The 14397-nt window shown below is 42.5% G+C and overlaps 1 protein-coding gene across 4 annotated transcripts in view; it reads left to right on the top strand.

The window, feature by feature from the left end:
- The window catches only part of POLR3E (RNA polymerase III subunit E), a 28361-nt gene that overhangs the window by 1051 nt on the left and 12913 nt on the right, over window positions 1–14397 (top strand). For 2 of the 4 annotated variants that reach the window (XM_051782717.1, XM_051782712.1), the window contains exons 2-14: window positions 3461–3542; window positions 4649–4699; window positions 5437–5514; window positions 7045–7160; window positions 7440–7522; window positions 8214–8321; window positions 8776–8825; window positions 9123–9242; window positions 9797–9882; window positions 10898–10942; window positions 11027–11118; window positions 11863–11983; window positions 13514–13595. In XM_051782717.1, coding sequence (XP_051638677.1) covers window positions 3507–3542; window positions 4649–4699; window positions 5437–5514; window positions 7045–7160; window positions 7440–7522; window positions 8214–8321; window positions 8776–8825; window positions 9123–9242; window positions 9797–9882; window positions 10898–10942; window positions 11027–11118; window positions 11863–11983; window positions 13514–13595 — 1068 coding nt within the window. In that variant the 5' untranslated portion in view covers window positions 3461–3506. Of the gene's footprint in view, window positions 1–2344; window positions 2464–3460; window positions 3543–4648; window positions 4700–5436; window positions 5515–7044; window positions 7161–7439; window positions 7523–8213; window positions 8322–8775; window positions 8826–9122; window positions 9243–9796; window positions 9883–10897; window positions 10943–11026; window positions 11119–11862; window positions 11984–13513; window positions 13596–14397 lie in introns of those variants that run through there. The other 2 variants (XM_051782716.1, XM_051782718.1) reach the window with 2 other exon arrangements.

Below are 14397 nucleotides of genomic sequence, written 5' to 3'. Positions count from 1 at the left end.
CCCCGGCGGGACTGGCCGAGCGCGGACTGCACTGCAGAAATGTTGAGTGTTACAGAAAGGTTTGTGCTTAATGCATAATCTGTGAAACCCTGAAGGTTCCCTTCACCTCCGGAGAGAGGTCCTGGTGCAGAGGAGCCCTCCTGGGTTCGCTGCCAGAAGATGACTGTGCAAAGCTGCTCGCGGACAGGTAGAGCAAGGAGAAAATTAAGCAAGTAATTGGGTCAAAACGATAATTATCATAAACGTATGGAAGGTGCTTCAGCTGTTTTTTTGCAGGTTCCATTTCACTGTGTGCCATGAGCCACCCTGAGCAAAATGATTGCTGAGACACCCCCTCCAGAGGAGAGTCAGGGTGCCAGTTATGGCAGTGATTCAGGAGATGGCACTTTTCCCACTTTGCTGGTTCGTTTTTTATACTTCAAGGCACTGATGCAGCAGGAATTCCCGACCTTTCCTGCACTGCATAATTATATACGTAGAATATGTCAGGTTGCAGTGTTGGTGCTTCGGGGCCCATTATTACTATCAAATTTAAGTGTGAATGAAATGCTGGAGCATTTCTTGCAGTCCTGGGTAAAAGTCTGTGTGTCAGATGATGCACAGATTTGCAGTTTTCTTTCTTACAGTTATATTGTAGTCTTTGGTAATTAAAAAAAATTTCTAGTATTCAAATGCCTTTTTAAGCTCAAACTTAGAAGTGTAGGACTCAGTCACTTCATCACTGATTTTTTCTATGGTTCTTTACCACAACGTTTTTCTTTATTGGTTCTAAATTGATGTTATGGGCAGTTGATTAGTGGCTTCATTGGTCCTTGTGTTGGTCATGTCACAGGAGGAATGAGAAGATTTGTATCTCTTGCTCTCCTGCAAGCGGTTCTAAAGTTTAGTGATTCACACTAATAATTCCCATTATACTTAGATTTGCAACTGAAAGGAAAGTCCCTCTTAAAAGAAAACAGTTCTGCCAAAAGGAAGTTTGAAACTACTGGCCGTGTTTGCTACCTCTTAATGTTTAATTCTATTCTGTAAGTCTGGTGGTATCATAAATATATGAGAAATGTAGAAATGAATACATATATATATATGTGTGTTAGATGTGGAATTGTGACTGTATGCTGTCATTCTGATTCAGATTACTTCCAGTTGCATCAGTATTATAAATTGTGCTGGGACACACTGCTTCCTATTTATAGACCTGTCAGTCTAATACTCCAATAAGAGGAGCTGTAGTCATGCTTTGTCCTTGCATGAATAAGAAGAAAATGTAATCTCTGTAATACAGCATTTTCCCTGAGTAGTAACAGCTGGATTCACAAAGATTTTCTGTATAATTGTGTAAGCAGTGCTAGGTGAGGGACCAGAGACCAGGTCCTTCAGGCTAAGTTTCTCTATCTCTCCTTAGCCCAGGGAATCTTAATTTCTCTTCTGGAAAATGAAATCAGAAGTGTGAAGCTAGCACACACTTGGCACTCAGGCTGTCAGGAAGAGAAGGGTGGTTTCAGTGCTCTCAGGGGCGTGAGGAGGGAGGGTTTGGATCCAAATGTCCCACCTTCTGGGTGTTACCACGTGTTCTCACATATCCTGGGCATCCTCCTACCCTCATCTCTGTGCTGAATGCAAACTGCAGTTGTTCCATGTCTGCAGAGCTGTCAGGCTGGTGCTACGTGAGGCTGCTGTGTCAGGCTACCCAGGGGAAAAGCAAAATTGGAGCAGTCAAATCTCATTTCTTTAAAATGTATTGGTGTGTATTTCTGGGAAGAACTGAGTGCCTGACAGAAAACACTGAGAGCAGCCTGATACCACTTACTCAGGGTTTTGCTGTAACAGCCCCCCCTTGTAGTTAAGGTACTGGCTTTTTTGCTGTGAAGGTTTTGCATTGCTACAAAACTATTTCAAATATGAATCAGAAATACTAAGTCATAGATTTTTAAATACAAATATGTGGTGGGAAGAGCCTGGGATATGCTGGTGCATAGAGAAATGGGAAATTCCAGCTCTGTACTGGGAGCAGCATTTTTTTTGGTAGTAGAGAATCTGTAAGTGAAAAATTGGAATCAGGTTTGTGTGGAATGGCAGAAACAGTGTAAGCCTAAATGGAAATTTGCCCATGATGTGATGTTAATAACACTTATATCCAGAATGTCCAGCCTCTCTGAAAGGTTTCTGAGATAACTGTGTGTACACTAACAAGATGTTCTGAGAAACCCCTCCATCAGCTAAAATATACTGACCTGCCTTGTGGTTTGTGTATTTGAAAAGAAAAAAGCCACTGTCCTGGATGTAACATGGATGCTGGGTTCCTTCTTCCCCAGCTGGTCCTGAATGCTGCCTCTTTCTCTTCCTACGTAGGAGGTCCAGCAAAGAAGCAAGCTGGCATCAAGGAGTGAGGGAGAGTGAGGGAGAGTTCCTGAACACAGGTCTTGTTCCTTTGCCTGATCATCTTTGTTATTAAAACTTTCCTAGGTCAGTTTGTGAGAGGTCTTATTTTTGTATGCCTGTCTTGACCAGTACCAGCTGATTAACAGTGTCTTGAATGATCTGAACTAATTAACATTGTTGCAGCAGCATCCCAAATAATTTGTAAATCCTTTTGTTTGATTTCAGGAGGGAAAAACTATTGTTGCTTTAGCTGAGGGTTCATTTTTCATTCAGAGGTCTGAACCAGGCACAGCACTGACTCCAGCAGTGGATTGAACATGATGAATTTTTGTTGCAGAGCACCCAGTCCCCAGTTAATATCTGTCGCATTTTCTTTAGGGTTGGTGTAGTTATGAAGTAGAGTCTGGTGCTCTGATGGTTTCAAAGGACTCCAGGAAAGGCTAAGGAGTGTTATTTTGGAGCTCTCATTTAGCAGGACAGTCTGAAGAGTGGTAGGTTGGGAGACAAGGCTGCAATGTCAGGTGAAAATCAAGGTCAGTGTATTCACAGGCAGGAATATGGTCTGGTCCCAAGCACAGCTGTTTTTTTTTTCTTCTTCCAGCTCTTAGCTGGGAGCTTCCTCCATTACCTGTTTTCAGGGGATTTCTGGAGCAGAGGCTGGGGAGGTGGATGGCACTGTCCGCAGTGACAGTGGCAGTTTTGGAGCTCGCAGGTGCTCAGCTGTACCTGTGTGTTACAGTGACACAGCCTATAAAGATACACTTTATTCCAGCATGAAAGGCTGGCCTTTCCCTCCCTGTGGCCTTGATTTAGTGCTCTCCTACATAACTGCAGGCTTTCAGCAGAGTTACAACAACTTACCTGGTTTCGAGACATTTGCTTGTCTCTTAAATTTTGTGGCCTTCAGTCAAGATTGTTGAGTATTAGGGACTTGTTCATACAAACACATACATTCCTACAAAATACAGACTAAACAGATTATCACTGAAAGGAACTGAGTTAACTTGAACAAATTCTCCAGGCTGCATGTGGTATGTGACACAGATGAAATGACTCATAGGACATTTCTGTTTCCTTTCAGGTTGTGCCAAGGAATAAGCCAAGAAAAAGCTGTGTTTTATCCTAGCATGGCAAATGAAGAAGATGATCCAATTATACAAGAGGTAAAAGTGCATTGTGGCAGCAGTGATTGTACATGAGAATTTCTTATTATTATTGTTATTACAGTTCCAAGTGTTCTTAGGTTGCTGAAACAATGTGTCATCAATGAGTGGTTATCTTATAACCAATGGCTTGCTGTATGCAAAGAATTATGTTGTGTGGGCCAAGTATATGGCTCATGGTATCTATTTTGTCAAAATAGTGGTGTCTGTGTTGGCAAGTTTAGCTCAGGTTTTTCACCTTTGTAATCTTTCCATGTCAGAAGTGGAATACAGGAGGGAAATTTGCTTCTACCATTGTATGGTTCCAGTGACTTCATTGTATGTCTCCGAGAACTGAAAAAATTGGAATGACTTTGATGAGTTAATATCTGTTAAATATGAAGCTACAGTGTTTCATGCCTTCTGCTAAAGTGAGCAGTTGTGTTCTGAGTCTGGACTTACTTAAAGGACTGCTGTGTTCCAAGGGGAAGCCACAGTGTCTTGTCACTTTATGTCTGAGTTTACACACCAGAAGTACAAGGAAGGGCAATCCCTAAGAAGGAGGAAAGCCATGAGAAAAAGAGGGGGAATTGTCAGGAGTGTATCTAAGATGGCAGCTTCCATATGTCTTATTCATGAAACATCTGTGGATTTTCAGTGCTGGTGGCCAAATGCAAGTATTGAATCAGATTGGGGATACGGGTGTCTCTTGTCTAACTTAGAAAGATTTTATACCAAAGTACTGGTAAATGAAGTTACCTTTCAGTTGTGCTGCCAAAGGGAGAACTTTAACTTTGGCTCCTTGGAGGAAAAATATTCCTCTTCCATTTCACATTTGTTTGCCAAGTTTCCTTGGAGAGGAAAAACACAACTGGAGCTACTGTCTGCTACCTCTTCATAGTGGGTTTTTTTTTAGGTTTGATTTTTAAAAAAGCCAACTGCAGAATTTCATGTCAAAGTCAGCAGAGGGGAAACTTTTGACAGGAGCGTCACAAATGTGTTTTATGTTAGAATTTATAATGAAAAGCTAATATTATCAGTGTTTGAGCTCTGAGGATTATACTTTTGTCTGAGGCTCCATCAGTTACAGCTGGCATGTGATGAAAGCTGTTTGTTTTGCTTTTTAGATTGACGTGTTCCTGGCCCGAAGTCTACTGGAGAAGCTTTATCTGTTTCAGGTATTTCAGTTAACTTTTGTGCAGTGATAGTTTGTTTAAAAAAAATGCAAAGAGCAGTAACTTTCCTTACTGCTTCAGCCTGCCAAGGTCTTGGATACAGATAAACCTGTTCAGGTCTCAGTCAGTTTGGAGTCCAGGAGTGAGCCCTGGTTGCTGATGGGGCCTGTGGGTGTTGGGGAGAAATGGCAGCTCAGAGCAGGAGGCTTCTGTGGCTGGGGGATTTCATTGGGATGCCACACTGTCCTCTCAGCATTCCCAGGGGTTCAGAAGAGAGACCTGTCTGGCTAAACCTGGGTGTGCTCTCCTGACCAGCAACTTGTGGCCCATGTTCTCTAAGCTGACATTTACTTGTGTAAACCCACAAACATTTTACTTTTAGGTAATAACTCTCCAGAGAGTTAATGCTGAGGGATGGGGTTTTAATTGCTTTTAACACTTCCTTTTCTGCTGAATTAACGTGAGGGACCATTTTCCTGTGTTACAGTTTATTGTGATGTGTGAGGGGGAGCGAGGGGGCTGTGTAGTGACAAAAGCAGAGGGCTGGGAAGAAAACAACAGACTTTCTAGGTCATGCTCCCAAATCCCCTGATGACTCATGAATCAACTAATTTCCTTTCTTGATGTGTTGTCTCCATTTGGCAAGTGGATATGAGTGGACAGGGGAAATGGAGTTAATTTCTGTGAAGTTCTTTGATCTTTAAATGCAGAGGGGTTCATGAAATGGATTTGTTTTCCAGTATCCCATTCGCCCAGCTTCCATGACCTACGATGATGTTACACATTTGTCAGCGAAGATAAAACCAAAGCAGCAAAAGGTTGGTCACCATTTGAGTCCAGTCTGTAAAAGTTGTGTTATGTTGTGGAGAATGTACTTAAGGAAAGCATATTGTGCTGTTAAGTTGTGTTAACCATGCAACTACTTGCAGGGCCAGATCTCTGTGCTTGGAGGTCTGGGGAGTCTTTATTGTGTCTGTGAGGTAGAGTTTAAGAGTAGTTTATAAGTCGTGATGGAAAAACCACTGTTTTAATAGAAAATAGAATGACTCAAGGAAATGTAGTTACTAATGCTAATTCAGTTGGTAGATGCTTGTGTGAATACAGCTTTAAAAGTGAATACAGTTTAAAAGGTCTTTACAGCATTCAGAGAAGGGTTGAAGAAGGATTGAGCCTTGGAACCATGCTCTTGTCTTTCAGTGTCAGTGCAGGTCTTGATTGCTCTCTTGCCTGGCTGTGACTCATCAGGAGTCCTTTTGAAATCAGTGGGGTTTTGTATAGGTAGTGAAAGTACAGCCAAAGCCAGAGTGATTGCACTTGCTTGCAAATGTATCCCAGAACTGTGGCTATTATTTTAAAATGCCTTATTTAAAAACTGCAGCAATAGATGTCTGTGTTACTAGAATTTGGTTCTGGGAAATGATTAAGGAGAGTGCTTGGGTGAACTTTGGAGTTAGGATGCATGTTGTGTTCAGGAAGTCTTCTGTTAAACTTAGCAAACATTTGCATTGTAAGCATTGTGCAGGCCTTTGTAAATACACTGTCTCGTCCAGGGACTTGAAACTAGTTCAGTTTAGAAATAGCATAAAGGGGAAGAAAAATAAGACAGTAGCTGTGATGCACAAATTTATAAGGGCTTTGGCACTCCCTGAGGAAGACCCTGTACTGTATTGTCATAGTATATAAATAAAAATGCGATGCAGGAAAATGCTTTTTTTTGGAACATTTGTCTGAAGTTTAAAGTTTAAGGGAGGAAGTAGTTCTTGTAATTAAAGGCTTGGAGCTCGTTAGAGTGCTCTGACAAATGAAATCAGGAGTAACTATGGAGTCAGTACTAAGTGCTGCAGTCTCTGACTTAGCAGAAGCGAGGCCTTTGCATCTGAAGAGGACTGAGCTTCTTCATACTGCTTGGAACCCAAACCAGAAGGAAATACATCTCAAGGGAGGTTCTGAATGGATCCTCGGAGCCGGGAAGGCTTAAAGGATGTTGCTTGTGCACTTGATCTGTACTAATAAGTAAACTAGACTGATAATATAGTGGCAGGTATCCAACAAAGTGAAGATGTATTTCAAGGATGCCTAAAGAACTCTGTTTCTTCTGATCCTGTTCATGTACATGGGAGTTTATGTATCTCCAGCTTGTTGTTTAAATGTCCCCATCCTACAAAAACCCATATATATGCTGCTCAGCTCTCTGCATGAGATTTACCCTGTGGATTTGAATGATGCTGCTCGTGTGTTTAAATTCACTATAAACCTAGGGAAATGTTAGAAGTGTGGGTTTGGGTTTTAATTGATGTATTTGGGGTTTTGCAATGGTAATGGGCTGTCTTACCTCTTAAATTCTTTAGGTTGAACTTGAAATGGCCATTGATACTTTGAATCCCAACTACTGTCGTAGCAAGGGAGAACAGATCGCTCTCAACGTGGATGGCACATGCACAGATGAAACAAGCACCTATTCCTCGTAGGTGTCCTCTTTGCCTTCCTTTCCTTTTTGTGGTGAACACAGAAATCTGTACGTCCATCAGAACTTCAAGGAGAGCTGTACAAGTGGCTGTACAGTCACAGGGGCTGCTGTGAATTCTGAATTGCAAACAAAAATATGTGTGTGTGTATATATATATGTATATATATTTGCTGCAGTTGTTGATAGTCCATTTTGAGATTGGTAGTTTCAGACCTCTAACATCTGCATCCCTCATTGCCTGTGGAAGGCCATCTCACCACCCTCCTCTGTCTGCAGGAAGCTGATGGACAAACAAACTTTCTGCTCTTCCCAAGCTGCCAGCAACGTTTCCCGCTATGCAGCTGCTGTTTATAAAAAAGGTAAGTTGCTTTTGCTTAACCCTCCCCTCAGTGAAACATGCTCATTTCAGGGTTAAGATAAGACCTGTTTGATCTTTTTGTCTTCAGCCTATGTTTTATGGAACTCAGTGTCCCAAGTGTCCTTGAGAAGGTCTAGCAAAATTGTAAATATTACATAAGAACACTGGGTTTGTAGATGCCTCCAGAATCTTAACAGTTCATGGTGGCCTGAAATAATACACATTTGTAGCATGAATTTATCGTTGTTATTTATATTACTATCTTCATCTAATTTTGTCTGTCTCAGTTTCCAGTTCAACAATTTTTACTCCTCTTGACTGCCCATGCCATCACAGAATTTTGCTCTGGTGATCATCTGAGGTGACAATATGTAGGTTGTTTTCAGTGATGACTATTTTACAAGGAGTCTCCTGAACTACAGGTCAGGCCTGACCCAGAATGTGGCTTTCTACAAGATCTGGTTTCAACACAAAAAGAAAAATAACAGAAACAGCTCTTGGTCTTTCATACTCCTTTGAAATCCTGAGCACTGGATGAATTTTTCAGTTCAATCCCTTTTTACGTTTTACTGTATTAAATATTTATGCTCAATTGAAGCTGTGGCTTTACAGAGACAGGGAGATAATGAAAAGTGCTGTCACTGTGCACTGGAAAAAAATCAATTTTAACCAACGTTAATTCTCTTTTTCAGGTGAACTTCACCTGACTCCACTACATGGAATTCTTCAGCTGAGGCCAAGCTTCACCTACTTGGACAAGGCTGATGCAAAACACCGAGAAAGAGAAGCTACTAATGAAGGTAAATGCTGTACAAATTGTGTTTTCTTTTAGGAGGTGAGATACAAGTTCTCTTTATAATTTTACTCATAAGAGTCATTCTATTCTGAAGGTGTTTTTTTCTGGCAACGTACTGATTATTGTGTTTTGCTGATCTTGTTTTCAGTGTAGCTGCCTAAATGCTTTTGTGGGCATGATGTGGGGCATTGGCAGAGGGATGGGAGGTGGTGGTCAGTGACAAAAGGCGGCAGGAACTGTGTCACTGCTGCCGCTGCAAAGCTCGTGGCAGCAGTGTCTCCCATCACAGGAGCAAGTGTGCTGCTGTCCTACATTGCATAGTTTGGCAAGCTGGGATTGAGCCCATGGTTATGGAGCTCCCAGTGTCCTTTCTTCCTGCGTGGGCCCCCAGACAGTTCCAGCTTGGCTTTGGCTCTTTTATTGCAGGAGTGTGTTTATTCTGGTGTATTTTTTGGCAGGTGGTGATTCATCCCAGGATGAAGCTGAAGATGATGTTAAACAAATTACTGTATGTCCACATTTTCCTTTTTATGATGGTTCAGGTAGCAGTCACAAGACAGAATGACAATTCACACCCAAACAAAAGGACAGGAAACCTCAGTTAGTCCTGGTGACCCTGGGCTTGGGAGGGGGAAAGTGAGATGGACTCGCCCTTATTGCACAGGCATAAAGATGGCACGTGGCACTGAAAGCAAGGGTTGGAGCTAGAGCCCCATGCTTGTTACTTATGTAGCAAATAAATAATGCAGGTGGGTTATTTTTCTGAGGGTTTTGGGGCTGTATTTAATGATGCCCAAATCTCCAGGTACGATTCTCCCGTCCTGAGACCGAACAAGCTCGTCAGCGGCGTGTCCAGTCCTATGAGTTCCTGCAGAAGAGACAAGCAGAAGAGCACTGGGTTCATCTGCATTATTATGGCTTGAAGGTAGGTGTGTGCTGGCTTTGAGGAGGCTGCCTGGGCCTGAAGGCTCAGCCGAGTCAAGAACTGTTTTTAAATCTGGGCCCGTGGGAATCAGGGAATCTTCAAAAGATAATGAAGCTTGGAGAGACCCTGCAGTGCTCTGTACCCCCTCTGCTGGATAATGCTTTTGGGGTCTCCACACTGCAAAAGATTTAAGACTGAGAGTTGGACAAACATAAAGGGGAGTCTGAGTACAAGAATCATTCAGGCCTTGTATTACAAACTGGACTCTGTGAAAGACTTGGAGAGCCCAGTCAGTCGAGTGTGATAAATGCTATTTGTCTGACCCACATCCATGTCTGTCAGGAGATTTCAAAGTCATGGCAACAGAAATGTTCCCACATCACATGGGCATTGTACAAGAAAGTGAAAGCAGAACGTCAGTTAGTGAGGTGGAACATTTGAATGGGGCAGTAATGACAGGGGGGTCATAGTTTGGAATGAGAAATCCGGCTCTCTTGGCATTTTGTGTGTTTTCAGGATGTGATAATGACACTTGTTTTTCCCCGTGTCTCCAGGATAGCCGTTCGGAACATGAGCGCCAGTATTTATTTAGTCAAGGTCATGGCCTTGCTGAAAACACAGAATTAATTAAATCTCCCAGGTAATGGTTTTCCTACAGAAATTGCAGTCATTTGTTGGGGTTATTTGCAGAGTTATAAGCAAGTATATTCTTTAAAAGTCTGTTCTTTGTTAATTCTATGCATGATAAAAATTGAATTGTTTAAAAAAATAGAGAAAGAAACTAGTTTTCAACTCATTCAAGTTACTCTCTTTGTTTCCCTGTACTCTGAGATTAAAACTTCTCTTTTTCACTTGGGATTGTAGCTTCTTGTGTCTTATCACAACCCTGTGTTGTTGGCACTGTGAGTACTGCAGAGGAAAATGAAAACAAAAGCTCCTTCTGGTTCATATAAGTTGATACTCTGAAGCCAGTAACTTCCACTGATAGCAAATCTCATAGAACTTTCTTTTGTGATTTGTGGAGACAACAGAAACTACTTGAAATGTGTTTGTGTCTTGGTGACTGCAGCTGTACAGGAACCTTCCTACAATGCAGTCAGTGATTCCCTGTCATCTAATACAGCCATGGCCCAAGTAACAGTAAAGTTGCAGGCTCTGGCTCTGTTTAATGGTGTGGTTGTGTTTCTCTTAACATTTAACATCAGTGGATCAGTGGTAGGTGTTCTGAGGAGTCTTTTGGATCTGATTCTTTCCTCACAGGCACAGGTAGTTAATTACTTGGGTAGGAGTTTTTGCTTGTTGGTGGTGTGATTCTCTGTCTACAGGGCTTCACATGATCCCTCAGATTCCTGTGTCAGAGCACCTGTGTTTAATGTATTTACTGTGCAGATCCTCTATTTGGACAGCTCAGTCTACAGGAGAGCTGGGATTCTGACTCCCATTTATTTCATATCTTTGGGCAGATGAATGCCAATAGCTTTTACTAGTATTGAGTTTACAGAGGAAGATGGGAGAGGAAAGGGGAGAGCTCTCTTCAGGCTGATGTTTGTTTTATAGAGTCACACAAGCAGGATTGCCCTAAGAGAGAAATTACTGTACTTAAACCTGGGAAGCCCAAGACAAGGATTTTAAGGATGTGTTTCCTTTTCTTCTAGTGAATATTTAATGATGCTGATGCCTCCAAGCATAGAGGAAGAGAAGTAAGTGTTTGTGCATAATGTTCAAAGTCCATATTGGCTGGATGCTCTTTTTCATGGGCTGCAAATCTGTTTGTTTATCTGCAGTGACAAACCAATGGCTCCAAGCAATGTCCTTTCTATGGCCCAGCTGAGAACTTTACCCCTTGCTGATCAGATTAAGATCCTGATGAAGAATGGTTTGTAGCTTTTGTAATACATTTACTCTTTACTTTTTACTTGCTCTTGACTTTTAGTTGCCTCAGATAAGGTGCACTTCCCAGCATTACCAGTTCTGTTGCCTCATCAGACAGTCTGGCTCTCTCATTCCCTGAAGAATCTAAATCCCAAGCCTTTCCTCAAGAAGAGCAGTGACAGTCGGTCTGACTGCTGATCTGTACCTTTGCAGGCAATTTACTCCTAGAAAAATTTCTAATTTGATGATACCTTTCTGGATACACTTGTTTCAGCAGGTATCTCCTGGAATGTGGGGTCTGAGTGTGAACAACCTGCACTTTGGCACTTTCTGGCAAGTTTTCAGCAATGACACCTCATGAGTGTCATCTAGGAATTTTATTTTAAAGTCTCTTCAGAGTTACTATCTGATAAGAGCAAATCCTGAGGATTTTGCCTCAGGAACTTCCTGTCTTGACAGGTACCTCTGTTTACAGCTATTGCCAAAGACATAGATTTATTGTTTTTAATTATTATTTTGTTAATACATTAATTTGTGACCAGTTAAGCCAGCCAACTTTTATGCAACTTGAGGAGGTATTTTTAGAACAGAAAATGCCTTTAGCACAGGGAGGGACTTAGAACTTAGGTTTTAGGTTTTTCCTAAGATAAAGCCTTGACCACGAACATCATAAATCGTAGTTGCTGGCTCCATAAACCTGTGACTGTGCGTTGAGAAGGCCCTGGGCCGGTGTGTGTTTGCCTTGCAGTGAAGGTGATGCCGTTCGCCAACCTGATGAGCCTGCTGGGCTCGGGCACGGACTCGACGGCAGTTCTGCGCTGCGTGCAGCAGGTGGCACTGCTGGTCCAGGGGAACTGGGTGGTGAAGAGGTAAGGCCGGGCTTTGTCCCTGGGCGGGGCCTGGGAAGAGGGTCGGGACAATGGGCTTTGTTAGCTCAGCCTCGTGTCCCGAAGCATCCCTGTTCTTACAGCTCTGCAAAGCCTTGATTTCGTGTTTGCTGCTTTTAGTGCAGTCAGACGTTCAAAATTGAAGGAGTTCTTAAGATGTTAAAGGATAACGCCTTAGTACCCACCCCGGCCAAAATTATGGCTGAGCAGTGATGTGTCTGTGTTTGCATTTGAGTTATGTCAGGGGTTTGATCTTGTCTGCACTCATGTTCTCTTGTGAGAGAGCTGCCCTGAATTGTTCCAGAGATTAGTGTCAACTATAAATACAGAAAATGAAACCAGTGTCAGCTGTAGTATTTCTTAGCAAAATTCATTCAAATAAGGATGGGCTTTGTGCAGTTCCCTGGCTGTTCACAAATGGATGCTGCTCCTGTCACCTGAAAACTATCCTCTAGAAGGCATTACCCCTTTAATAAATCAAGTGTAGGGGTACTGAGTGTACCACGTGGTTTGGATTCTGTATCATCCTCCCGTTTGTTAGGACAAAGCATCCTACTGGGAATTAAGTCAAAATGCAGTATTTTTATTTTTTTTTTTACCTGGGTGGAGCCCTGCATGCAGAGAATTAAAGTCTCTGGAATAGGTGTCTGTGTTAAGATGACTGGCATCAGCTCCCAGTCCAAGTGTGCCAGCAGGATGTCTCAGCCATTGTGATACAGGCCTGGATTAGCAATGTGACCAGTTTTTACAGCAACCCTGCTGTCCTTCCAGCTGTTAGAGAAGGAAGCTGGAAACAAGTTAAAAGCCAGTATATTAGCATTCAGATTGTTTTGAGGTTATAGCTGATTTTTTTCTGCTAGTCTGAGGAGTTGTGTGTGTGCAGTGGATGTGGTGTTTGGGGTGGGCGGGCACAGAGCAGCACATGCACACATCAGAGAGGGGACTCATTTCTGTGGCCTGGGTAGGATCAAGATCGTGAACCTGGGTTGGATGAGGCTTTGGAGAGCATGACACATGTCATCCAGTTGGTCCTGCAAGCAGATAAGGACTTGGGGTAATGTTGGTCTCGAGCAGGATGTTTTGTAATATTGTTCTCTGAAGCCCTTGATTGCTGAGGAGGAAATAAAAAACTCTTATGCCTGTACATCAGCATTTTGGCTAAATGCTGCCTTCAAGGCTGTGTACCAGGTTAGCCTAAGCATTTCTTAGGATCATCCTGGTCTTGTTTACGCTGATCCAAAGGAGGCTTTGCAAGAACAAAGCAGAGCTTGTAGCTGTGTTGCACACACCTGTAGCCACAAGGCTGTGCTTTGCTGGTATAAGCCTTTATGCACAAGTGTAATTGCAGTGGTGTAATTACACCAATATTAATGCCTTTAATGAAAACCATGCTTTGGGTAAAGGTATAATTTAACAGCAGAACAGGGAGGGCATGTTTGTTGTGTTAATCTTCACCAATGCCATTTTTCTGGAGTACCTAGTAAGTAATCCCTCTTCCTTTTTAATTAACAGCGATGTCCTGTACCCGAAAGATACTTCTAGTCCTCATAGTGGAGTTCCTGCAGAAGTGCTCTGTAGAGGGAGAGACTTTGTTGTAAGTATAAGAGCATTTGTTGTTTTTGAAGGAAAACACAGGTGAATTTTGCCTGAGAGGCCAGTGTTGCAAAACTCTGCTGTCCTACTGCAGAAAGGTGTTTCCTCCACGGAAGTTATTTGTGCTTTAATCCTGAAGGTATTGTTACAAGTCTGTCATGGGAGTGTTGCTGTAGGCTGACATTGTGGCTGGCTGGCAGGTTCAGGTCATCTGTCATTAGCAGTATTCATCCCTCTCTAACACAAGCTGTAGAGCCACTATCACATTGCCCCCACAATGCAGGGCTTACAGAACAGCCAGGACCGGATAATAAAGTGCTTGTTTCTCCAGCTCTGTTTCCGTGGGCACAGGACTCAGGAGGGCAGTGTGAGGGCTCAGGAGGGCAGTGTGGGTAAGCCTTGTGCTCCCTGAACATACACTGTTGATCTTTAAAAAGGACTTTATTCCTCAGAGCTGCTTATCAGTGAAAGGACTTTGTTCCCAGGCACCTTTTGTGAGCAGTAGCTGCACATGGAAGTCGAAATGAATACGGGTCTTGTAAACGCACACGTAACCACAGCAAAAAGGAACAACCTCTGCATTGTGTTTATTTTCTCCAACCATGGAAAGAATTAAGTTCCTAAGTGGTTCCTAAGTTCATAATCAGTTTATGGCTTCTGCACCATCAAATTGAATCTGATGAGTGCATGGCTCTCATTTTTCTCAGTCAGACCTGACTGTTCCCCTTGTTTTCAGAGTTTGTTCCTGAGATTTAGCTCTGAGCAGGAACGTGTTGTACAAGAGACTTTAAGTGTATTACAGT

This window comes from Manacus candei, unplaced genomic scaffold (assembly GCF_025592945.1).
Source record: "Manacus candei isolate 608988 ecotype Guabito, Panama unplaced genomic scaffold, ASM2559294v1 h1tg000002l, whole genome shotgun sequence".
Taxonomy (NCBI): domain Eukaryota; kingdom Metazoa; phylum Chordata; class Aves; order Passeriformes; family Pipridae; genus Manacus; species Manacus candei.
This window is presented reverse-complemented; position numbering and strand designations above follow the sequence as displayed.